The sequence below is a fragment of the Gordionus sp. m RMFG-2023 genome, chromosome 1 (genome assembly GCF_954871325.1).
Source record: "Gordionus sp. m RMFG-2023 chromosome 1, tfGorSpeb1-WG-v2, whole genome shotgun sequence".
In the NCBI taxonomy this organism is placed as follows: domain Eukaryota; kingdom Metazoa; phylum Nematomorpha; class Gordioida; order Chordodea; family Parachordodidae; genus Gordionus; species Gordionus sp. m RMFG-2023.
This window is the reverse complement of record NC_088775.1, coordinates 83,045,599-83,072,560: the sequence shown is the minus strand read 5'-3', so window position 1 is coordinate 83,072,560 and position 26,962 is coordinate 83,045,599. Positions and strand designations below refer to the sequence as shown.

Here is a 26,962-nt window from a genome sequence, read left to right as displayed (position 1 = left end):
GGGGGGGAAATTAAGGAAAAAAACTCCTATAAAAAAAGGGTCTAAGAGAATATAACCCACTAGAAAAATAAACTTCCAGGAAAAGGAATTTCTAGGAAAATAAACAATAAACATTATAAATAAGAATATTGCAAAACAAAATATAGTTATTAAATTTAGTTTTAAAAAAAATAACAGTCATCATTATTTCCATTTTTGGTTTCATTCATTGTGGTTGTCCATTGCTATCTACTGTAAGAGTAATTAGATTAATACCCCTCATTTATTTAGACTGTTGTCCTTTAACTCTTTCCGATTACTTTTCTTTTCAACCGCGAAATCTATATTTGAAGAACTGATATAAAATTTTCATACAATGTAAATATCTCCAATCTAAATAAAGCTATCAATAAGCATTCCTTTTTATATTAAATTTAAATTGAGCGTTGCGGGGGTAGTCTGAAACTTCCAATGAATTTAAGTTTTCAGAAGGTAACTAAGAAGGGCTTTTTCTTTTTTTTAACGTGGTATTTAGTATTTACAATATAGGAGTATAAATTGGAAGTAATTCTATATTGCTATTTCCACTTTTATTGTTTAGAATGATTGATTTCTAAAAAGAATGTTATAACTAATTAATAGACATTAATACGCAATAGATATGAATATCCTTATTTAATCTGAAATGTTGATCACTTTTAATCAGAGTAATAATGTTAAATTAAAATTGGGATATCCTAGACAAAGGTAAAATTTTATCGCCATATAAAGAAGTTGTATCGATATTATGTTATAACATTCAGATAATTAAAATTTTTAAGCTGTTTTATGGTATGATTTGTTTGATCCTTAGATTATTTTTATGGAAAATGAAGGCCTTCTGAGATTTATAAGATATCATAAAAATTCAGTGTCATCCAGTCACTTTTTAAATGCTGACATAGGGGTAGTCGGAAAGGGGAAGCATGGAAAACCTTCCTTCAGAAATTTGTCTATTCTCATAAATATCACATTTTGAGCTAATAAAATATCTTCACACACCTTCCCTCACCTTTCTCCCCTAAAAAGATATATATTATTACAAAAAAGAATTTGGAAGAAAAATTTGTAAAAATAATAACTTTTTTAGAAAAAAGCATTTTTACATCAAAAAAAGTGAAACACCAAAATTAGCCACAAGCCTTCAACAAAAATAGACCTAAAGACCTCCAATAAATTTTTTGAGGAAGCCCCCATCTAATAGTACTTTACCTACCCCCTAGCAAAATCCTGGCTATGCATATGTTGCTTTAAATCATACTATATTAGTTCTTAGAATCTTTAGATTTGTTGTATAAATGCTGTTCCTTAAATTTTTATACTATGTTTTATAAAAAATAAGTAATATAAATAAACACCAAGGTTACTTTTTGGTAATAATCCTGAAAAGATAGTTATCTCGACTTAAAATCCCTTATTCTGGTTGTAATATCACGAGATTTATTATTCCTGATTGTTCACTTATATTTCTATTTAAATAATCCATTTCATTCCGTTCCATCTTTTAAAACAAAGAGATTTGTACAATAAAAAAACACATAACTTTAAATAGTAATTTAAAAAAAATGATTAATATAACCTTGAACATTAATATAATATCTTATCATAATTATAACCTTTTATAAATTTTAACTTTAAAATTCATAAATTCCTTTAAAAATATTTTTCTCAAATGTGTCTTTATATTAAGTATAAATGCTTCCTACTTTTAATCCTAATATTAGCCATGAAAGGTAAAAATATTTACTAAGTTACTTTTAAGAATATATTAAATATGATGATTTCCCAAATTTAAAATTTATGTTTATAAAATATAATTTGTCTTTTACATCACTCTTTTATAGAACGTTTTTTTTAAAGTCAAAGGAAACTTATTTTTTGAGCAAAAAAAATCTAGCTCACCTTTTCTATAATAAGGCACTGATTTTTTTTAAAAATAAATATTTAGAAGAATTTAATAAAATAATTAAATTGATGAGTTTTTTTAAATAATTCAAAAAGTAACTTGCAATTTAACTAGTTACTTTTTAAAAATATAAACTGGTTGCAAGTTAATTTTGGAAAATGCACTTTTCAAAAATAGCTTATAAACAAAACTATTCCATATATAAAGGAATTCAATCAGCTGACAATAGATATGGTGAAACAAGAAGTAGAAGATCTATTTGCCCGCCAGGGGTGGCAGAATTTAAGTGTTACATTTCTCCATGTCCAGACAAAATCTGTTTAAATAATCCTTCAGCAATTTGTATTGAAAACTATTGCGGGGGATGCAAATACGATTATTATTTAAATGGGAGAAAAGTTTCATGCTAGTTTCATAATTATATTAGGTCACGTTTCGCAACAAATAAATTTTGTGCTTTTTATATAAAGAATATTATATTATCAACAAACCCTTAGAAATATTTTTAAAAAAAAATCCCATTAGTTCCAACAGAAAAAAAAAATTAGGATTCCACAAAAAAAAACAAAATTATAAACGCCATATTTTTATAAAAAAAAACAACTAATTTTGTTTAAAAAAACGCAAAATGGATATTTTGCAGCTATTTTTTTTTAGAAAGTAGGGGGGTTTATTTTTAAATTAAATATTAAAAAACGCATTGAAATCAAACAAAAAAAATCACGTTTTTTAGAAATGAAAAGCAAAATTTTTTGGTGTTGTTGGTCTCAGAGCCCTAGTTATGCGTATTCTTCAAATATGAATGATGAATTCGATTTCAATATTGTGAAGAATAATGAAATTAGTTAGTGTTATTTATAAATTATGATTATCTTCAAATATAAATTTGAGCTAAAGAAGAAGAATTCGTTAAGTTATATTTTAGCTATGAAATTAAATTTTAATAGTTATAATCTGGAAAAACAAGCGAGTTTTATTTTTATATCTGAATAAATATACCATAATTTTAAAATATTTATTTTTTTAAAAAAATTGCACCATATTTCAATGTCCGCAGAAGAAAAAAAAATATAGAGGAAACTAAGGAAAATTTTATGCCAAATGATTAGCATTAGTAAGGTATTAAAATATAATTTTAGGCAAAACAAATTTTTTTTTATTTCTATAAAATATTTACTAGATTTACTTTTTCCGAGAACCATTAATTTTTTTTACTATTTGCATTATACTACCAATCAAATTCCATATATTGTAACAAGATTATCTATTAAATAATTCTCTTAACTGACAAGATGTTTCTCCAGCATATTTTCTAGATTTTCTTTAACCAATTTAAAACAAATTATTACCAATATATGCATAGCTAAACCCTCCTCTTAAACCTTCACAATAACTCCTCTAGAATCCTATTATCGCCATTATATGTAATAAGAGATAGGTATTTATTGATAAATTAAATGGAATGTCGAAAAGATGTATATTTTCTCATCCCCTTTACTGTTCATATTATTATCTATTTTCTACGTAAAATGTTTAGTCCTTTTCTCTTCTTTAGTTTAAATAAGCAGAAATAAATTATCTCAATCAATTATTTAGACATCAATAAATCTTTTGATTGCTCTAAACTATTTTTTTTTCTCACTGTTTAACAGCTCATTTTTGAAAGTAATCACAACTATATTATTTAAAATAAATTCGTTATAGGCAATCTAAGGGCTATTATCCTATTATTAACTCATCGATAAACAGCATACATAATAACACTAAAAATTTTAGAAGAAATAATTATGCAAAAATATTGAGGCCTTGTGTTATTTACACGAGGATGCCACCACATTAGAAACGAATCATTTAGTAACTAGAAAATAAGGACCAGAGTGATATGATAAAAGCAATTAAGATTTTATACATTATTGTCAATGTAATATTTCTAATTAATCTTTTGCTAAAACCTATTAGGTCATATCATAAGGAAGCATTTACTGTTGGTTTCTGATTTTTACCAATCTCAAAGAGAAATTTTTTTATAAGTATAATATATTTAACTATTTTGGATAATGATAATATAGAATAAATATCCGATATATTCACTAACAGACATTAACGCCTAAAATTGGATAAAATATAAATTATAAGGTTAAACTATTTGATAAAATAAGTTCACTACGCCTGTTAGTCATTGTTGCACATTCATTTATAGTTGAATATCATAGGAATATCATTAAAATTTTTGCGTTTTCTTGACAAAATCTCTTTTTTAATTCATTTATCATAATATTCAAAATCAAAATTGGATAAAAAAGCTTGCACATATAAAAAGTTTCTGTTTGATCAGAATAATTAGGAGAAACGATATCATATATTTGAATAAAATCATTCAAAATGGTAGAAAGTATTTTTGTTATTTTTATATTATATAAATTGCAAAATTTATTTGCTTCAAATGAGGAAAAATACGAATTATTTCTTAAATTTGACAGAGAAATGATAATAATGATCTTAATATCATTAAGTCCAATCAAAATTTTACAATTTTTGATTCATGGTTAATATATTTGCGAAAATATTATTGCCAGCTTATGATAAATACCATTCTCTTATAGAAATGAAATACTTTTAAAACCATCTCCCATCAATCTTGCTTTGGATATTTCTTAGTTCGTTCCTTGTACACAAGAACCAACCTTCATATTTTTAAATAAATTTTTTTTTAATTTTGACATTTAAAGTACTAAAATTTTACTATTCAAAGTGTAGAATGTTCTACTCCGCATTTTATTCATATGTTAATTTTTTGTTTTATAAAATTTCTTGGTTAGAATGACTAAAATCTTATCAAATTATAAAAGAAAGATTTGGTGTTAAAATAGGTTTTCATTCAGTAATTAAAATTTTTAGATTTTTGACGATATTTTTAATGATTTCTGATTACCTGTAATATAATAATTCTTATATATATTTGATTATTTTTGGATCAAATTTTAAAATAAATATGTTAATAAGATGAAATCTTATTTAATAAAGGTAAATATTTTAGGCATAACTTAACAAACTAACTTTACGAAATTTAATTAAAAATATAGGGTCAAACATAACACCATCATATGTACACTTAAGAGACTTATTCCACCTTGGTTTGCAATGGACGAGTTTAAACCTGCCCGCTTGGCTTTTGAAAATTAAACAATTTAAGGACCGACAAATTAGTTTTTATAATTATTACGGGTTATGTTAGAGCTTACTAACATATATATTAAAAATTAATTGTTTATTACAAAATTTTGCATATTTTGCAAGTTTCTAAAAAAATATATATCCAAAATAAATTAAGATATAAAAAAGGATTTTTAAAACTAATTAATTAGACAATTTTTTGTGTAAGAACGTGCACGGAGGGGAATGTTGAATTTTGTTTTTAAATAAAGGGTAGAAGTGCTCGTGAATTGAAACCCGTCTGTTGTAGAAACTAACTCGGAAGAGTAAAATCAGATAATTAGACATTTGAACTAAGGCTATTTCCAAAATGTTTTTTCAAAGCGGTTTTTGGGTAATTTTACCAGCAATTTTTTTTTATTTCCAAACAAAGGATACTAACTTGTCTTATTAATTTTTTTATATAATATAATATTTAAAAAACAATCCGGAGCCACATTTCAAAACGCCATTTAATCCTTTTTAGAATCAACAGTTTGTTTTCTATTTACGATTAAAAAAATGGGGATCTGGATTGTTTTTATTTTTAAAATATTATATTACATTTAAAAAAAATAATTCTACATATATATTTTTATTGGAAATAAAAAATTGATTGTTGTTAACAATACCCAAAAACCGCTTTGAAAAAATGTTCTGTCTGGAAATGACCTAAGGTTCTATATATTTTACGAATCAAGGATATCTACTACACCATTGCACTATTTCTCCTAATTTTATTTGATGTGGTATAGCTGGGGTTTTGGTTGTATATTGTTATATGTAACCAGGTTCCGATATATATTAAAAGCATGTTGGAAAAGCGTGTTATGAGTAGACCTGAAATTGTGTTATGTAGGCCTCAAATTAGTTGTATTCTATTTCTTTTTTCCGATCATTGTCGTAGAATGAATGCCATCGTCAATAAGTCTGATAAGAAATATATATTTTGATCCTTCTCACCCTAAAATCACCTATGATATGCATAATATTGCTGGAGAGATATTAAGTGCAAGGCGATATGTATATTTGAAATTTCAAATTGTTTGTAAAATGTGCTTATGATAAATCTCATAAATTTTTATATCATTTTATTTATATTATATTGAAATAATTCAATAATACAAAAATAATACGATATTATAATGTTAACTTTTTTCGCATAATGATCGTTGCATATTTTTAATAATTAAATATATAATTAATTCGTTATTCTGATTACGAAATTATTGATTGTTTTAACACATAACTTTTCTCCCATCAAGATAAAAATCGTGCCTGCACCCTCCGCAATAGTTAGGAAAACACTTTGCCAAAGGATAATTTGTACAGTTTTTATTATAACATGGAGATAAGTAACACTGGAATACAAAGACCCCTGGAGGGCACATAGAAGTTTTTCTTGTTTCATTCATGCTAACATCTACAGCAGGTCGAATTCCTATATAATTTGAAATAGATATTATTTTTTAATATGTTTATATTATTTTATTTAATGATTTTTACCTATTATGGCTGAGAATACTAGGATCACATAAAGGAAAAATTTAATTGACTGAACCATTTTAAGAACTATAAAAGATCAAATTAAAGATTTGCTGATATAAAATTTAGAAATAAAGGTATTATTTGTGCAATCAATTCTATACGATTTCCATTTCCATGCGGTTAATTGATTCTTTTAAAAACAAAAAGATTATATAAAATATAAATGAATTTATGCATTATTGAAAAATATTGGATATAAACCTAATAATAACTAAATATAAATGATAAAAGAAGAGAAAAAAAATAAAGTACCTAGCCAACAATGCCGTCAATAACCCGAAGGAAAATTTTTTTTAAAAATACATAGATATGAATAATTAATAAAAAAATTAACTATAGTTATTTTGGAGGATTATTTGTTTATAGTGGAGGTAGGAAAGTGAGCATGACTAGACCTCAGATGCTGATTTCTAATTTATGATTGGAAATTTTCATTTTCGGAGATTATGGTGATAAGGCTGATAAGAAGTATGTTTCACAGATTCTATCTTTTAAAACCGCTATGGTGTGCATAATATGTCGATGAGGAATATTTAGTGTAATGCATTATATTCTAATATACAATATTCATTTGAAATTTTAAAATTATTGGTGTAATATACTAAAAATAAATTTCATAAATTACGATATCATTTTATTTCTATACCTGAATAGCACAAAAATAAAGCCACAATATAACATTTAAAATAAAGTAACATCGTTACTAAAGGTGTTATCTTTTTGAAGAAAAGGGATACCATTTATAACTTTCTTCTAGAGGTTACAAATAACGACTAACGCATCATTTTATTTTTTAAGTAACGGTAACGAAAAAACGTTACCCGATATTTTAAATTTTTTCATGAAAGTTAGGGAAAAATCATATTTTATTGTATCAAAATAACTTTTATTTATTTTTTAAGTTTTATAAATAATTTAAGGCGAGTTTTTATTTCACATCAACTACCAAAATTTGTGCGGTAAATTTTCAATCGAGTGTCAATTATACATATTTCTTCAATTGAAGATGATTCAATCCTGCCCTGTCTGAATATGAAACATTTTTACACCATTAAATAAAATGAAGGGTACAAAGTCTATATTTTGTAAGTGTAAATTGTGTTCCAACTCAAGGAATAGACATGGGCAGTCTCCAAACTGTGCAGTAATTTTTAAATAAAAATAGGAAGATATCTGTAAAATAGTTATAAGAAGCCGGAACTCTTTTTAAACTCTGTGAAATTAATAGATAGTCTAATTAAGGAAAATGGCCACAAATTTGACATAAATACGAATTACAGAGATTTTCAGATAATTATAAGTCTTTCATAGATAAATATTATATGGTTAGTGTTAATTAAAAATATAACCAGAAGGAATATTTTAAATTGATTATTCTTGTCAGATGCCTCAAAGACTAATCGGATAATTCAAATAGTACATCATACTAGTGATCGATATAATTTTAAAAAAATTTATCGTGCCCCCTAATAATTTTTTAAATTTGTACCTAACCGGATCCGAAATAAAAATTATTTGTCAGCTCGGCCCGGCCCGAATTTATTTAAATATACAAAAATTTAATTTTTTTTTTGATTGTAAAAAAAAAGAATTCTATAAATAAAAAATATTAGCACCAGATTTTTAAAATATATCAATCATTTGACAAAATGTAAAGATGTCATATTTAAAAAATTAATCCCAACCCGGCTCGGCTCAATTTTTTTTTAAATATTAGGCCATACCCAGCCCAAACCAAGATTATTTTTTAACAGACCCGACCTGATCTGAAACTTGTTCCAGCAGGACTCGGGCTCAGGCCGGGTGCCGGCCGGGCTGTGATTTGCAAATCCCTACATCATACATCAAATCAAGGCGAGATCTGATAAGAACTCACCACTTTCATATATGGTGGACAGCCCGTTAGATTAACTATTGCTAAAATTGCTAAATTTTTTTAATTCCAACCTACCGCAATATAAAAGCTGATATACGCCCATCTTACATCAAATACTCATTCAATTTTTAGTCAGACGTTATTTGATATAATGCCTTTTTATTTTTGTTAGACTGACTATATAAACTATATATTGTGCCTAAAGGTTTTAAAGTGATTAACGCTTGTAACAATTCTTATTGCATTGAATACCACTAATTCTAAGCGGTGATTTAAACGATGGGAAAGTATTGAATAATTTTTCTTCTAAAACCAATCTACTCTCGAACCGGTAGATTAAGGAGATAGGAAGTTAAAAAGATGCGGGGTAGGGTTAATATAAAAAAATTTTAATGGACTAATAACATATTTATTTTTCAATTTTATATAAAATTCTCAGCTCTTCCAAATACTTGGTTACCACATTATACTTTTTTTAAAAGAATTAAATTATACTAGAAAAAACTTAAAGAACTTGTTTTCCAAACGTAAATAGCGAAATGTAAACCTTACATGCTATTAAAAGAGTCTCTCATAGGAAATATCCATAGTATATCACTCTAGCATCTAAAATCATGACCAAGTACTCGATAGTAAATAAAAAGAAAATTCACAAAATTTGATTTTCTATTATTTGTATTTATACAAATATTTATTGTTTGTTTTAATATAACCCTGAATCCAAAGCTAATTTACTTTTCATATAGAGTATGTATTAGATAGGTTAATGTTAAATATCTCATGATGCGATATTTAATCAAACAAAATGTGATACAATCGAGATAAACAATGTTTTTTTAATATATCGAAAAGAATAAGGATCTTAACGATATGGCGCGAGGTGCGAGTCAGTAAAAATATATTTTATTAACTAACTTCTTTTTCTTTTCTTAAGGTATATATACATTTTCTAAAATATAAATTAGAATATACATAAAAACAAAAAGTAAGGTTACGAAAAATAATAAGTAAAATAAGTTGAATTACAAAAATAAAAAGTTGAATTGAAAAGATAAATTTGAATTCATAAAAAGTAATACAAGTAATACGTGATATATAGAGCATCGCCCTCTAACGTTGAATACACAAAAGAGCTACGCTAGGTTTTCCTCATTTCCATCTAATTGGAACAATTTAATTTGGGTATAAAAGTAAAAATATGAGGAGCCCTCTACACGTTTGTGGGCAAGCCGCACGTACTTGCAGGCACAACATTTCGAAAAATGTTGCTTAAACCTCTATAGGCTTTAATTTAAAAGGAGTGGGACAAAGAAAAAGCCTATACCCGAGAACTACAGTATAATTTAATTACTTTAAAGGTGGGTGATGGCTGATTTTAAGCTTAATTTCTTTAGTGTAAGTTATAATTGCTATCAATATTGAGATATAATGTTCATAGAATCTGTAAATAAATATGATTAAAATAAAATAATATTTACCGTTCTATCACTTCAAATTTTTTACCGGAAGTCAATATTATAATATATTTAAAAAATAGTCATTTTCCGAGGGCGTCTGTGACCTATTCAGATAAGTGCGCGTAACTCAATCATATATAGTTCTGAGGTTAAATCCAATATAAATCATGCTTTTCTGAAGACAACTAGGTGGCCCTTCCTAGGGGAGGGAGTGTATATATTAGATCGGACTCGGTCACGTAATTCTGTTAATATATATTAAAAAGTAAATGAGCCTTACTACATTATGAAAAAAATTGGTCGTTTTTTTTTAACAATTGCTATATGTTGACTATGTGATAGTTGACATTAGCCTTTAAGATGCATGGGAAAAATTTACAATAATAAATTGGTAGATTATAATGTCCGTGAGGATTCCAAACTAATAATAAAAAAATATTCTTATTGCTTTTTTATTTATTTTTTTATTTAGAAATTTCCTGAAACGTTTTTAATTTTAATTTATAACCATTTTTACATTTTATATGTATATTTTCCCTTTATTTATGATTTGGAATAATTTCTAATATTTTGTTATATAATATGTAAAGAGGGAATATAGCTATTGTAAATAATGATGCAAATTATGATTTAAATATTTGGATGTTATTAATTATTTCAATCGAATCCCATTTCTCTAACTTATTTTAAATAAATTTTATCTCTTAATTGTGAGTCAATTGATAAATGGCGAAAAAGATTTTTATATAAATAATATTATATATAACTATTTTTAAAATAAACTAATATAAATGATAATTGATTAATAAATTGTAAAGTAATAAAAATACACCTCATATTATACGATAATAAATATATACTACAAAAAAAATAACCCATTTTAATTTATAACATAAAATATTATTATAATAGCTTAACATTCAGGAAGTATTTATGAAGACATTGTGAGCATTGAAGATGATCTCTTCATAAGTTGTTTCTTCAATATTTGATAAAACGGACAACGTTATTCTGTATTCTCTTTTCGGTATCACATTACGAAAAATGTAATAGGTAGTTGTCAGCTAATAAAATAAAAATTCATAATAAAAATTAAAAAATTTTATGAAGAGTATTTAAAAAAATATACTATGTATTATGGAAACTAAGTATTTACGACCAAGTTTGAAGATTATAAAACAGTGTGCCATATTTTGTAATTTGAGGGTATAAAATTATATACATGCTGTTTGTTACATTTTCTAACTAGTCAGGGTAATGATCAATATGATTGATCATCGTAGAGCAATTAGACAATTAAAGACCAATTTTTATTAAAATGAAGTAAGAGACCCACTTTTATTTTAATATAATCACCTAGTTAGCTTCAGAAAAAAATTTGATCCTTGCTGGATTCGAAGTCAGATCTATACGATAGAGGATATATGCACTCACATTAGCCACAGACGCTACTCAAAAACAATGATTTTATTTGTATATAAGAATAAAATTACGAGGCTATCTAATATTATAATAAAACAAAATTAAAAAATTAATAAAGTTCAGCTACATTTATCCCAGCTAATCATGAATATTTAGGCTCAAATCTATCTTATTATAAATATAGTATATTTTGTTACTTACATCTTTTAAAAATTCATTTGTAGGGAAATATAAGTTTGGATGCATAGGCAACAGTCGAATGAGATCACTTGTGTTACTTACATCTTTTAAAAGTTCATGTCTAGGTAAATATAAGTCTGGGTGCGTAGGCAACAGTTGAATGAAATAACCTTTATAATTTTCTTTGAGGAGATGATTAGATTTCCAATATACCGAAATGCCCAATTTTTCATCATCAAAATTAACCACATAGGCTGTATGTATTCTTGGAGCATGGGCAAAATCATCTTTTAAAATAATACATTATAAAGTCTTATATGCAAATGAGTAGTCACTTTAATAAGTAACATTTTATTTATTCCGATGATTAGGAAAGAAGTGGATATTCATCAATTATATAATGATATGTCACTTTATTTGATTCCTCAAATTAAAATAAATGAAAATAATTTTGATTTATTGAAATATACCAATTTTAATAAGTCTTGGTGATTCTTGATCTGTAATGTAAGAGAAAATAAATTTTAAAAAATTTGTTTTATTTTTTATAAAAATAAACATTATTACTATTAAAATTAAATATTTCTTACTGAAATGTAAAAACTAAGATAACAAAAAAGGATGAATAAATTAAATAAATATTACATTTAAATGTGTGCATAGCTGGAAAATGATCCCTTACACCATCTTTGTGCAAAATCACAAGTTTTAATAAATATCTTGAGCCTTTATTTAAATTTTTTATAGTGAATCTGTAGTGTTTCTATGTTATTTGAAGAAAAAAATATTAAAATTCTACAAGATTTCCTTTATAAAAACCGTATTAGGTTTGAATTTGATATAGCCATCTTTGAGAACTGGGGTCAGATTTGTCTCATTTACATATTTATGCAATATATGATTATATCCTAAGATCGTATAATTAGGGATCAAAGAGTAGGGAGCCATAAATCTTATTTCCAATTTATATGTGTCATTGTTGTCATTTGCCGTTAAGCCGAGTTTGAAATCTCTTATACCATATATTGATTCACTTTCCATTTGAAAGCATTTTCTATTTCGTTTAACGCTATCTATATAAGTTCATTTTAGATAAAAAAAAATAGTTTAAATTAAAATATGTTTGGCATTTGAATTGTTAACTATTCTGATAATCTTCATACTACAATTTGGAAGCTACACCATCAAGATTTTCAATCCCCTTTACCTACTATTCCTTAAAAATATTTTTTTACTACCAATCATCTTATAAGCCTAACATGTAAATTGGCCAGACACCGCCACAAAGTAAGGTCATTATAAAATAATCAATGAGCATTATATTAAATTTAAGATAAAAATAATATAATAAATTTACCAAGAGAAGTTCCATTGTTAATATATATGAGAGCAAGGCATATCAAGCCTATGAATAAGTTATAATAACTTTTTGATATCATTGTAGGAAATTCAATTTATAAATAAATTGGGTAGGAAAGGTTAAAAATAATAAAATATAGAGTAAAAATTAATATAGTATTATATTCTCAAAGATATGTTTGAACAACTTAAAAAAATATTTACTAAGTTATCCGTTTGCATAATCAACATTAGAAATAGTTTGAAAAAATTTACTTTTGTATTTAATAAAATGTTATAAATAGATACAATTTCGAGAAATATTTAGGTATATATATTGATTTGAATTCGAATAATTTTAGTCGTTTTTAACTCATTTATTTAGTTACCTTTTTTATTACTTTTTGTAGTTATCCATTTAGACCTTTAAATATGAAACGGGTCATAATTTTTAATAGTGATATGATTTTCACTAATGTTTGTCGATTTTCAATTTAAAATAGTTATCATAAGTATAACCTTATAATATTAGGAACTTTAAATGATTTTAATATTTACTTTCTTTTTTGACGGTATTTTAAGAAGTAGGTTACCAGGTCAAGGTAAAAAATTTGTAAGTATACGATTCTCTTGTTCAATTATTTTTGATAAATGGTTTTAAATATTACTGATGTACAAACATTCTCGAAATTTTAAAGAATATTTCTGAAAACACAATTTTAAATTCTCGGGAATTGTAACCATTTTATAATATTTTGATTATTTTTACTCATGGCATTTTATATCAGCTAATCAGCATCTACATGACAGGATTTTCACTGAATGTAAACACCCCCCCCCCACTCAAAAACCTATGCCTACCCCCCTAAAAAAATTCCGCCTATTATTTACAACCTTTTAATTATAACATCCTTTCAGAAATTTTAAAAGGAATAACTTCAATTATTTTATCTCTACTACCAAAATATTGTGAATATTAAGGAGTTATTTTTTAGATCATGAATTCAATTAAACCCCCTCATTTAAAATGAAAGCATTGTTATAGCATAATGAGTTGTTGAGAACTATGATTATTTGCAATATATAGATTTGGTCGATAATCAGCAATATCTTTGTATCAAAATTAGGTCTATAGTATTAGTATAAATTTTTTTGTCCTATTTCATCTCAAAATTTAATGGATAACCCAAAAAAAAATTTATCCTACCCCCATTAGTGACGCCTATCCCCTACCTACCTCATGAAAAATTGGATGCAAACTGTTCCTAACCCCCCCCCTGCTCATGTCGACGCTGCGGCTAATTAATTTTTTCCCTCAAAAAATCCATTTTTATTATTTCTTTAAATTTAATTTTTCTTTCATTTTCCGTTGATTTTGTATTTTCTTTTTCCATTTTGGAATAATTCGTCATATTTTTCTAAATAATTTTAATTAAACTTTTCTATCTTTTTTGTTAAAAAATTACCTAAAATATTCCAAATGAGTAGAAAAAATTACAAAGGAATAAGAAAAGGAATAAAATTGAGTTAAAAATCATAAATTGTACAAAAAATGGGGAAAATATTTTGCATAAATGAGATAAAAACAAATCATATAATATATCCCAAAACAAAATCTTTAAGATAAATTACAAAACAAATATTAGTTGGATAGTATATTGTTTGTATTTTAGTTGACTAGATATTAGCTTTCTAATTTTATATTAGCCAACTAGTTTTTAAACCAGCTAAGACTAGCTAGTTTCTAAATTCACGATCAGTTATTTAGAAGGGTTAGTCCTCACATATATAATTCTAAAATTTGAGAGGGGGAGGAATGCTATTATATTAATTTTAAAATAGAGTCGTATTTTTGTTTGCCCCAAGAATTTGAGAGAAAAATATTATTGAATATTCTTGAATTTTATTTCTTTTTATAATAGTTTATTTATATCCAAATAGTTTATATAAAATATATTGTATCTTTATTATATAAAATGGCTATTTAAAAAGTTATATAAACATTGAAATATATTACAAATGACCGAATTTATTAAAATGCATTTCATAATTATATAAAAATAATTACATTATTATAATTTCCCTGTAAAGAATGAGAGCCTATTCAGTTATATTTTTTACAAATATTCCATATCAGATAATATAGCCAAAAATATAAAGCTGTATAATTTAATATAGTATTTTTAATTACTGGTATTATTGAAATTAGCATCCATTAACTTATTTTGCATATTATCTATTAAGGCAATAATGCAGTGTGGAAGCCTCCATAAAAGCAAGAAAATTTCCCTTCTAATTTTTCTGTAAAAATTCTTAAATAGAATTAATATAATCTTTATGCTACGTTAAACTAATTAATACTATTCTTACTACGTTAAAAAAATGAATAACAATATTTAGGATAGGGCTCCACACTTATAATTATTTATACCATGCTAAAAAAATTAATATTTATGTTAAAAAAATATAAATATATTATTATGTTGTGTTTAAATCTCTGGATATTTCCTTCTTTTCTTCTAAAATATAAATTTAATTAATTTGGTAATTTTAAAACAAAATTTATTATATTTTATCTTCTCCTGCGTTGGCACGAATACTAAACATGGACGTCATCAGATGATGACCTGAGGCCAGATTATTCAACTTCGGGTACTTAATTTAGGACTTCACATATGTCTCTTCCTTTCCCAATAATGTTAATTCAGATTAGGTTAATATGGTTGTTAGCATAATAACAAGAGAAATATTATAAATTAACTAATAAGACTCTGTGGAGAATTCTTTTAAGAAAAATATGCCCCGCAAAACCAAAGCCATTATACCAGAACTCAAAGATTATTTTTGTTTTTTTGGAACTTGAAGTCACACTTTTGTCTTTATAGAATTAACCGTTGTTAATATTTTAATTTATTAATAGTATTAGTATGATTTTTCATAAAAAATTCTCATATATTACCCAAATTCAAAAATAACGTCAGTTTTACAGTTTATTTTACTAATCTTTACACGCAATCATTTGCATGTAGTTATATTTTAAACCAAATATTTAAATTTAAGGTTTTATTTAAGATTGCAAAAAACAAGTTTAACTTCTTCTTTTTTTTACAATTATGTTTGAATTTTAATTTCAAATGCCTCTAGAATTCAAAATGATCCGATTGTTCAATAAATACTAGATTTACAATAAGAAGGAATGAATATTATAGCTAAGCCAACAAACTCTATACAAGATAAGAATATATTCTTGTTTAATATTTTTCATTTACATTTTATCTATTTTAGTGTCATTAGTGATATGTGGCTAACTGATTTCTAAATTCTTAAAATATTTATTAATTTGTAGTTCCAAATTTTGTGCACATTTTATCCATTCCCAATTTAATTTGAATATAATATTTTCATCATTATAAACATTTGAAAATCTGCTATTAAAGTTATTTAAATATATAATTTATTTATATTTCGATTTCTTCTATGATCTCTGTGTGCATAATATCAAAAACCATTTTTTTTATCATATATCTAGAAAATGAATATTTATATGAGTTACAAGATTTTCAAAGAAATTTTCATTGTTTACTATTTTAATTGATTAGATAAAAAACCAATATAAAACTCGGCTCAACATTTAATATTGCATAAATTTAAATAAAATAAAATTTCACTTTTATTGAATTTTAATTAATAAATCAATTTATACTTAAATTTAAAAGATTAGTGGAGCGGCGCTCCTCCACTCCAGCCCTAAAAGGAGCTAATACCCGCTCTCGCTCCTAATTTTTGAAAGGAGAGGCACTTCAGGTGTTTTTGAAAAAGTGGAGCGGCGCTCCTGTAGCGCCGCTTCTTAACAACTCTGTCAATTTTCTTTATGAAAATTCGGATAATTTAAGAGTCGTATTTGACAATAAATTATTCCAACAAGTGTATAAATAATTTAATCGAAAAATCTATAAAGAGTCTTACATAAATTAAAGCATGGAAAATTCATATTGTGATTAATACTTTATATATTAGTGCTAACTATCAATTCTTTTAAATTCGTCCGGCTCGGGAATGATCCTGAGCAAATTTTTCTATTATTAGTTCCGAAAAGTCAGACATGAAATAAAAATAGAAATTATTTGCTTTATATTTCTTGCAAAAATTTGAACTATTACTATTTTATTTGAAAATTTAAGCCCGACCAGGCCCGATTTAAAAAAAAAAAATTAGGGCCCAACCCAGTCGAAATCAAATATTTTTTTAAAAAATACCCACCACCCTTCCTCCAAAAGTATCCAAGCCAGCCAGATGATAAATATACCGGATGATATAGAAGTCTTAACACCTCCAGGGTTACCTCTCTCTCTAACGACATCGATTAAATGGAAAGAAAGAAAGAAAGAAAGAAAGAAAGAAAGAAAGAAAGAAAGAAAGAAAGAAAGAAAGAAAGAAAGAAAGAAAGAAAGAAAGAAAGAAAGAAAGAAAGAAAGAAAGAAAGAAAGAAAGAAAGAAAGAAAGAAAGAAAGAAAGAAAGAAAGAAAGAAAGAAAGAAAGAAAGAAAGAAAGAAAGAAAGAAAGAAAGAAAGAAAGAAAGAAAGAAAGAAAGAAAGAAAGAAAGAATAGTTGAATTAAATCATTTACAGAGGGCTCCGTGTAAGATAAATTAATTTTATTCATTTATTTTGATGAATAAAATTTTATTGTTATAATATTCTTAAATAAAAAATCTTTGTGAATATAAAAAATTAAAACATATTTGGATATACAATGGTACATAGACATAGTTTTATTAAAACAATAGTAATTTTAAAAAATTAAATATTAAAACTAAAAAAAATTTATGAAGTTTATAAAAAAATTTCATAATTTAATTGTATTATTATGTTTAAAATGCTATTTCACGAATATATTTTAAAAATATATTTAAACATTATAAATATGCCAAATGTTTGTATAATGATGTTTGATCCTAAAAATAAATTTTTAAATAAAAAATAATGATTATGAAAATCCCAAATACTTACTTTAATCTATATTGTCTTTTAAATCCTCTATAAAATACAACTTAATATGATATAAAAATATTTTCATTATAGGAAAAATTTAAATATTCTTGAGATATTAAATATTTTTAACGAGTCCTATCAAATATTTTACGCACCTGTTTAGTTAGGATAAGAGAAGCTGTTTAAAAAAATTTTCACCTTATTTTGCCTATTAGAATATAGTGAATCTATCTTTTGACGACAAATTTTATCCATCGAGATTATTTATTTCTGAAATGTTATTTATATTTCAAAATACTTTGCAATGACAGGTATTTTAAATAATCAATGATTTTAGAAGTAGCCACATTTATAATGTTTTCAGATATGATATAAACTCAATTTATTTATATAAAACTATTTAAAAAGCTATAAAAATCAAAATATTAAAATAATATATATTATATTATAATTTATTAATATAGAATATTTGTGTTTCCAAAAGTCGTAATTATGTTGAAATATTTCAAGTTAAATTTTTTGTGTGATAAAAGGGAATTACCTTAGCCTCGTTTTTAAAATGTTTGATTTTGAGGTCTAAGATTTTTTTAAAATTTAAACATTTTTTACCGAAAAGTAACCGTTGAAGGAAATAATTATTGGAGTAAATATTAAGTTGGTTGGCTTAAAATCGTTGGGTATTTAAAAAAAGGTTAACAAATTGCTATTAATAAACATAACACTTTATGATCCCATAATAACTAATTTATTAATCCCCTCTTTAGAAATCTTGAAACACAAGTTTCATTTTATAAATGTGATAAAGATTTCTTGGCCAGCGCTAGAATGATAGTGACCTCGGTAGGCTGTTCAAGCTTAATATCGAGCAAGTTACAATGGACTTGATAACGATACTCCGGTAAGATTTCCATCGGGATTGATACCCCGCTGGGAGATCAAGATTGGGATATCTGTCGATTTGATACTTAAGTTTGAGGAATACACCAGTGGGATATCTGTCGATATGATTTGATACATCGGTAGGAGATCAAGATACTTTGACAACGATAACGATACTCCGGTAGGATATACAAATGGAATCAATCAGAAATAGAAATATAAATTAGATAAAAATAGATAGCATGAATAATAAAGTGGAGATATATAGTGAAGGAGCTTACCACCAGAAAAGGTGGAAGGTAAAATGAAAAGAAAATGTAAATTAAATAGATAATATTACAATTCTATCATGATTGCCTACTTATATGTAGGGACAGGGGCGGGTCTGGGCTTAAAAATTGTTTTTAAGCTTAATAAAACAGTTAACAAACCAAAAAATTTTGCAATTTTTTTCTTCTCATAACGACAAATTTTAAGAGGTCAGTAATTCTATGAACCTGGGGATTGCGAGCCTTGGAGTTTTTTTAATAGTACTCCTCTAATAGTTTAACCAAATACATGAAACTAAATTATGTATATGCGGCAATAACCTGATTTAATATCGGTTAGAATATACTTTTAATAATATAATGTATGATTTAAACCGTCAAAACTATTTTAAATCGACAAAAATTAATAAACTAAAAAGGTTTTAATTATTCAAATATCTTATTTAAAAGATTAACTAAGACATAATTATAAAATTAAATTTTAAAGATAGTGAAAGTGAGGGAACACTTTTCAGAGGTTAATATATACTTTATGAGCGTTATGTTAAATATTTATTTTTGCTTATTTTGAAATTTGAATTTGGTAGGAAATTATATTAGAAAAAAGAAACAACTAACAAATGTTGAAATTATTAATAAATTCAATGAATATCGGTCCTAGCTAGCCGTAATGGAGAAAACAAATTTAGATTTTTCAACATAAAAAGATTTAAATCAAGATTAATGAAACAATAGGATTATATTTTCTACATCAAAACAAATCAAATATTCATAAAACTGGATTATACAATTATATTATCTAATAAGTGCATCCAAAATGATTATGGATCTTTGTCTCACTTAAATGCTCTTTTTGGCCACCTAAACTTTGTTGTTTAATCCAATTTTTTTATTTGTTTAAATTGTCAATAAATTTCACTAATATTTAATAATTATTTTCCAATATGGCTCAATATATCATTTTTATATTTAAAAATAATCACTATTGTGCAACTCAAAGCTCACCCTTCCACGAATATAGCTCATCCTTTCCTATATTTTTTTCGGTAAAATTAATTACTGTTAAAAATTTAAAGTTTTAAAATATTATTTTTAGCATTTTATTCAATATTATTAAGTAGTTTTAATTTTATTGATGTTCTTAATTTCGCATGTTCCTCAGTCAAAAAAAATATATGGATACAAGCCTAGGTCGAGCTTGAGAAAAATCTTTGAAACTTATTGTGGGATGGAAAGAGCTATAATTTCTTAGGTTTTCCTGTAAAATCCAAGTTTTGATTATTTAAAAAAATATATATTATTTATATATGATGAAAATAACAGAGAATATATAAAAGGTAAAAAAAAACATAATGGGTTTCCCTCTTTAATATTTTTTTGTTTAAAAAAAATAATATAATATGTAATTTTTTTTTTGAATCATATTTACACAAGTTTGAATAGAACTTTATAAATAGCAAGTGCAAAATTTGTTTTAAATATTTTAAAAAAAACATGCCATTCTGGAAGGGCGTTTAATTTTTATTTCAAAAAAATAATTTAAATTCAGAAAATATAATTCCCATTTTATTAAAAATATTAATTATATATTTTAAATAATGATTTTAAAATTTTATTTACCATTAATTATTATAAATTTTATCCTGAACTTCGGTAAATAATTTTGTATAATATTTATACATACACATATATATACCTTATATAGTAAAATAAAGGTTTCATATTTGTTAAAATTATTAAACCCTGTATTTATTATAAATCATGGTTAGTGTTATCAAACAGACTCAATATTTTAGCCAGAAAATTTTATCTAATCCTCGAAATTTTGTCAATAGATGTTCAAACCTTTGTGCCGCCTATGAGCAAAATCTTAAGGCTGCATAATATTTTTCCTAATAAAATGGCTCAAAATGAGACGTTTAACAACACTAATCATGGTTATATCTGAATTAATAAAAATATTTTAGGTATAAAGTAAATCAGCCCTGCAACACCTTTTTTTCAATATATTAATTAAAATACAAATTTAAAATTCTATTTGAGAATGATATAAATAAAAAAATTCATATAAAATATTCTAAACTATATTACGATTAAAAAATAATAATTAAGTATCTTCGAAAGTTATCGTGGGGTATATAGGATCCTGGAACCAATATATATTAGATATATCAGATGTGAATGGTAACCTGTATACTCATTTAGTTTATAACCATGTTGGAATATATAGGGACGGAACAATTAGATTCTTTTATGGGGGTAAGTTGCCAATAATATTATATATATTGTGTTTTTAATAATTTCATCTGTATGTGGTGATTAAGCATCTATTTATTACATTATTGAAACTATATTTAAAAAAATCAACTAATATTTCTATCAGGGATATTCATTTACTCGTTAGTCTATCATGCCACAGTTTAAAGGATAGATTATTTTATCAACATTTACAAGTTGTATTTTCAATTTCAATTTATAAAATAGATTATATCTATTTTTTTGTAAAACTAAAAGATGATTTCCCAAAATTGGAGAAGTTAACAACCAAGTATCCTCATTTAAAAATTTTAATTAGTGTAGGAGGTAAATATAATGGATTTATGTTCAGGTAAACACATTAAGAATAACAAACAATTTTAATATTTATTTTTCATTCATCAGTCAACTAACAACAGATGCTTTGCAAACATTTGCGTCAAACTGCAAAACTCTAATACAGCAATACGGATTACATGGGATTGATATTGCTTGGGAAAATCCAATTGAGAGCGAAAAAGCTAGATATGAAAATGTATTAAAGGTATGTTCTTAGCTAAAAGCACAATACAAACAAACCTCACAATACAAAGATAAAAGCATTTTTACTCTACTTATTCTACATTTTTCAATATTTTATCAGAAAAAGTTAAGACTAAACTAAATTTTAGTAGCTGAAAAGTCTGGACATGCAAAGAAAAATAATGATATACGAAATAGATAATCGAGTTTTATTTCTAATCAGGAATTATGATTGTTTTATCTACATAGATCAACAGCTTACACTTTTTGATGCAATTTTATATTTCTTAAAACTATTTTTGCCATTTCTATTGGTTATATTATATTATCTTTGTTCGCATTCATAATTATTTGCAATCATATATTTAATAACATGAGGTAATTTATTTTGGTATTCTTCTTTCCCTCAGCTATTTTTCATTTCTTTTAGAACATCCCCCACCATATCTATTTATTGATCAACATCAAGCTTAATTTCCTATTATCACGAAAATATTTCTACACTTGCTATTCATTTTAACTTTATTCTGTAACTGATGGGCATTTTTTCTTCAAACTTCTTATGAGTTCGTTCCACTTCTTAAGATTACGTTTAGTCGAGATAAAGAGTCAAATAACTAATACTAAAAAACAATTAATTTTTTTTTTAAATGGACACTATTACTTCAAATCTACTATTTATCATATCCCATAGTTCAAATTTACTTATTTAGTAGGAAAAATTACTCGGTCCTTATACACATTCTTAAGTAACATATTTTTATCAAAATTAAAAGGTTTTCTCTCTCTCTCTATATATATATAATATCCATATGTGACAGTGGCGATCAAAACCTAAAAAATGTACCCATTCGTACACTGCCATTGGCTGCCTTCGTCTATCGCACTTTTATAGAATAATACTCCATTTCCCATCTAAAAGAAATTTTGAGTCATCTTATGTTAACTACACAATTATAATATGTGAGTTAACCAATAGCCTTCTCTGCCCAAAATTTTTAATCGGCCAGCCCAACCATATTTTACCCATTTATTTGTTAGCCCCTTTATCTAAATATATTGTTTAACTAGGGACTCTAAGTGTTTAAAATATAAGTCCGTTCTGATAACGTTACTTTAAAATATTTTAAATTCATTCGCCTGAGCCTCTAGCTTAGCCTCCAAATGTAACTCGTCTGCTCACGCCCACCTCTAGCATCGGCGAACATGGTTGAACTGAAAAACCGCATATGGTTTATTAATATTCCTAGTTATAACTTTTACTACTTTTTTTCTTAGATAAATTATATGAAAGTTATTATTTCAAGAAAATATATTTTACTAAATTAATATACGTATAGTTTAGATGGTATCATTTTTGATTGCTACCCTAGGATAATCATCATTTATAAAAATATTCTGTAATGATTTATAAATATATCTTTTATTTTTGTGGATTGAATCCAGATAATATTTACGCCATTCGTTTGAAATTTTTCATGTTGTCTTTAAATGTCAACTTAATCATATTGGAACGCAATTTACAACCATCTCCGATTATTGAATCTATTTTACATTACCACTATCTTGTGTTTTGTGCTGGAAATTTATTTTTCGTTTAACTAATCGAGATCAAACTATTTTTGCATTATAAATTTCTATGTTCTAAGTAGCTATTCTTATCGTTTATTAATTTATAATGCCCCTAATATTTGTTAGTAATTAGGCTAACACTCTTGCAATACCTTTGCATCGTACGGATGAATACCATTGGAATTTCACACAGTGAACAGTTTATATTTCGTTATATAAAATCATTCTATCTCTTTCTCGAACTAATAAACCTTTTAAAACCGCTTTCGACTCCTCGGCGAGATTGACATTCTTCCTCCTAGTTTAGAGTAGATTTTGGTAAAAGACACTTTTTCAAAAAAAGGATTTTAATTAATTTAATATATTCTTAAATAAATTTAGATTTTGCGACAAACACTAGGACCAAATGCAGTAATCACGGCAAAGGCTCCTACTAGTGTTAAAGATTTTGATGGATTCGATGAAGTAGCGATGAATAAGTATATATATACAAATAATATATAAATTATTTTTTTAAGGAGAATTTTCTCTGTTTCTTGCAAATATAATGTCATATTAATATTTTAAATATAAAGAAATTATTATACATGATTAATATTAAGCTATCTAGATTATGTATTGTTGATGACACGATTTTCATGATCCCATGTTTAAAATGTTTACTCGATATAGCACACCTCTATTTGGCGGACCTGATACAATTGTAATCTATTATAATATTTAAAAAATTATTTTATAGAATTATAACTAATGTCGTCACACCCGAAAATAAAACTTTGAAAATATGTAATATGAATATTTCAGAAAGGATGCGCTGATGAATGGATAAAAAGAGTCTTGGAAACGATAAAATTGTAATTGGGTTGGCATTTTATAGTATTACTTGGAAATTGAAAAATTCAAACAATATTGGTGTTGGCGCAGAGTCACTAGGCCCTGGATATGGTGTTGATATAAGGTTGCCTTGGAATTATGTAAATGGATATTCGATATAATATAATATCTACAAATGTTGATTTATACGTTTATATTTTATAAACTAGATAAATGTTGCAGCTTGGGACAGATATTGGGATGACATACCGAAAGTACCTTACGCTGTTAAAGGCATACAGTGGCTGAGTTACGATAATGAGACGAGCCTGGAAGCTAAGGTTATCGGAAATTGGGACAAAATATTATGAAAATTACTATGTATTATTTATAAATGGCGAAGACTATATAATAAAAATAATAAAAAAAATACCTTATGTCTCCTCCTTCATATTTATACTCAACCGAAAAAAGATTGAATGGATGTGTCAGAAAAACTATCAAGGGGTGATGATTAACGATATAGCTATGGAAAAGACCCAAACTCTTATTCAATTCGTCCGAAATGCAATAAACTACTATTGCGGAGAAAGCACAACTGTTACCAACCCAGCATCGACAACCACGGAGGAATGGTATACGCCGACTACGACCGATAATAACCCTGATTGCAGTACGGATACTGACACGATATGTAATAACGGCCAATTACTAGCAAAATATCCTCCAGATTGCAAGTTAGGAAGTTTATATTCTCTATTTAAAAATTAATATTTGTCTAGTTTTCTTTTTTCAAGTTGAATTATTTATAAAAAAGGATAAGGGAATTATTTCTGAAAAAAATTTATTATTAAGATTATTTTTAATAGATTAAAAAATCTTTTTAAACAGCAAATACGTGGATTGTCGAGCGCAAGAACGTCCAATAATGAGTTTCCCATCCGATTTACAATTTGACGAAGTTAACCAATATTGTGACTACGAATATAATGTTCACTGTATTCCTTGTGAAACCTCACATATTAGATAATAAATTTTTATTAATTTAAAAATTTTGTTATTTTTCAATATTAGATTTAGAAAAAGAATATATATATATATATATATATATATTAATAATTTAGATTTAAAATACATTTAAAATTTTCTTATTCTCTTATAATAATGATCATATTAGATGAAAGATAATGACTTTAATGATATTATATTTATAACAAAATTTAAATAAATATTATAATGTTTTGGGCAATTTTGTCATTAAATTTATTTCGAACCTTTTTAGAAGGTCGGTTTAATTCAGGGTAGGATTTGGTAAATAATAACGGTAGTTCGGTTATGGTTTAAATCCCTGATTATTTGAGAATTATTATTGCCCCTTTTCTTTTAAAATTTAAACTAAATTATTTTTTCCCAATTTAAAAACTTAATTTACTATAATTTATTTACACTTGCTTTGGCACGAATACTAAAGAAGGTGTATCTGCCATCAGATGATGACCTGAGGCTAGATGGTTCAACTTCCGCATCTTGACTTTAGATTAACTTAATTTAGCAATTCACATATCTCTCTTATTTTTAGAATAATGTTAATTCTGATCAGGTTGATATAGTTGTGACCAAATTAACAAAAGAAATATTATAAATTAATATATTAAATTTTTTTTATAATAATCGTGTCTCAGACGAAAACTTTAAGTTCTTTTTAAACAAATATAACCCGCCAAACCAAGCCATTACATCAGAACTCGAAGAAATAGTAATAATATAATTTTTCGTAATATATTCTCCTATACTACCCAAATCCAAAGATAAGGCCATTTTTATATTTTGTCTCTTTTACTAATTTTTGCACGGAAGATTTTATATGTAGTTATATTTTGATAAGATTTAAAAAAAACTAATATTTTTTTTACAATTACGTTTAAGTTTTAGCAAATGCCTCTAGAATTCTAATTCATCCAATCACATTAAAGAGGAATTAACACTATAGTTTAGCCAACAAGCTCTATATAAGATAGGAATATATTCTTGTCTATAATATTTCATTTACATTTGCCTATTTTAATGTCATTAGGGATAAATGGATGACTGATTTCAAAAAGAAAACTATATAAAAATCTACCCGAGAACCATTTATTATTAGTCTCAGTAAATTAGCTATTATTCGTTATAGTAAAGCGCCTGCATAGTGTTGTAAAACGGCTTAATTGAGACTATTTAAAAAAAAACATCCAAAAAAAGATTTTTTTTTTGAAAAAAAATTATTATCCAAGACTCGAGGCTACATGAATAGATGTCCTAAATTATCTGACATCTAGCAAAATCTTTTGAGTTAGTTATTTTTAAATCGACCAAATAAAAACATTTAACAACACAAGGCATTCATATATTGATTGATTAGTGAATGTAAAGTTCTTCTCTAGGATCACTTGAAATTAAGCACAAACAAATATTAACTTAATAAATATTGATTCTGTGGAAAAAGTTAGAAATCAATAATATTTGAGTATTTTTTTATATTTAGTAGTTTTCTTATTTTCTTCTAACGGATTTTTAACTAATGGAAGGTTGCGAAAGGGTCACTTCTGGTTTAATACCAAGTTAGGAGGAGGTCTGTAAGGGAAAGTGCCAGCTTTATATTGTTATCGAATAATAAGTCTCGAGGGTTTCTAAGGTGGACGGATTTTAGCCGAGCGGAGAGCTCTAGCAATAGCGTTTTAATT

The 26,962-nt window shown here is 25.7% G+C and overlaps 2 protein-coding genes across 6 annotated transcripts; both read left to right on the top strand.

Moving 5' to 3' along the window:
• The first annotated feature begins 1,621 nt into the window (after positions 1-1,621).
• On the top strand, positions 1,622-25,328 carry LOC135929901 (endochitinase-like). 5 transcript variants are annotated; one of them, XM_065466651.1, is made up of 10 exons: positions 1,622-1,751; positions 18,734-19,106; positions 21,189-21,335; positions 21,738-21,876; positions 23,808-23,905; positions 24,029-24,129; positions 24,231-24,400; positions 24,470-24,580; positions 24,714-24,976; positions 25,131-25,328. In XM_065466651.1, the coding sequence occupies exons 7-10, from the start codon at positions 24,248-24,250 to the stop codon at positions 25,267-25,269; spliced, it is 666 nt and encodes a 221-aa protein (XP_065322723.1). In that variant the 5' UTR covers positions 1,622-1,751; positions 18,734-19,106; positions 21,189-21,335; positions 21,738-21,876; positions 23,808-23,905; positions 24,029-24,129; positions 24,231-24,247; the 3' UTR covers positions 25,270-25,328. The 5 variants fall into 5 exon arrangements, with proteins under 5 accessions (XP_065322723.1, XP_065322731.1, XP_065322737.1 ...); XM_065466659.1 differs by having other exon boundaries at positions 1,686-1,751; positions 18,693-19,106; XM_065466665.1 differs by lacking the exon at positions 1,622-1,751 and adding an exon at positions 6,809-7,202.
• On the top strand, positions 20,977-24,244 carry LOC135930832 (acidic mammalian chitinase-like). The gene is made up of 6 exons (XM_065467620.1): positions 20,977-21,013; positions 21,189-21,335; positions 21,591-21,684; positions 21,738-21,876; positions 23,808-23,905; positions 24,166-24,244. The coding sequence occupies exons 1-6, from the start codon at positions 20,977-20,979 to the stop codon at positions 24,242-24,244; spliced, it is 594 nt and encodes a 197-aa protein (XP_065323692.1).
• Positions 25,329-26,962: the final 1,634 nt, after the last annotated feature.

Coding starts and splice junctions, on each gene's coding strand:
- LOC135930832 (XM_065467620.1), top strand. CDS start 20,977: ATGGCTCAAAATGAGACGTTTAACAACACTAATCATG. Junction 21,685..21,737: donor TATAATGGATTTATGTTCAG/GTAAACACATTA, acceptor TTCATTCATCAG/TCAACTAACAACAGATGCTT. Junction 21,877..23,807: donor GATATGAAAATGTATTAAAG/GTATGTTCTTAG, acceptor AAATAAATTTAG/ATTTTGCGACAAACACTAGG.
- LOC135929901 (XM_065466651.1), top strand. CDS start 24,248: ATGGATAAAAAGAGTCTTGGAAACGATAAAATTGTAATTGGGTTGGCA. Junction 24,401..24,469: donor TAAGGTTGCCTTGGAATTAT/GTAAATGGATAT, acceptor TTTATAAACTAG/ATAAATGTTGCAGCTTGGGA. Junction 24,977..25,130: donor AAATATCCTCCAGATTGCAA/GTTAGGAAGTTT, acceptor CTTTTTAAACAG/CAAATACGTGGATTGTCGAG.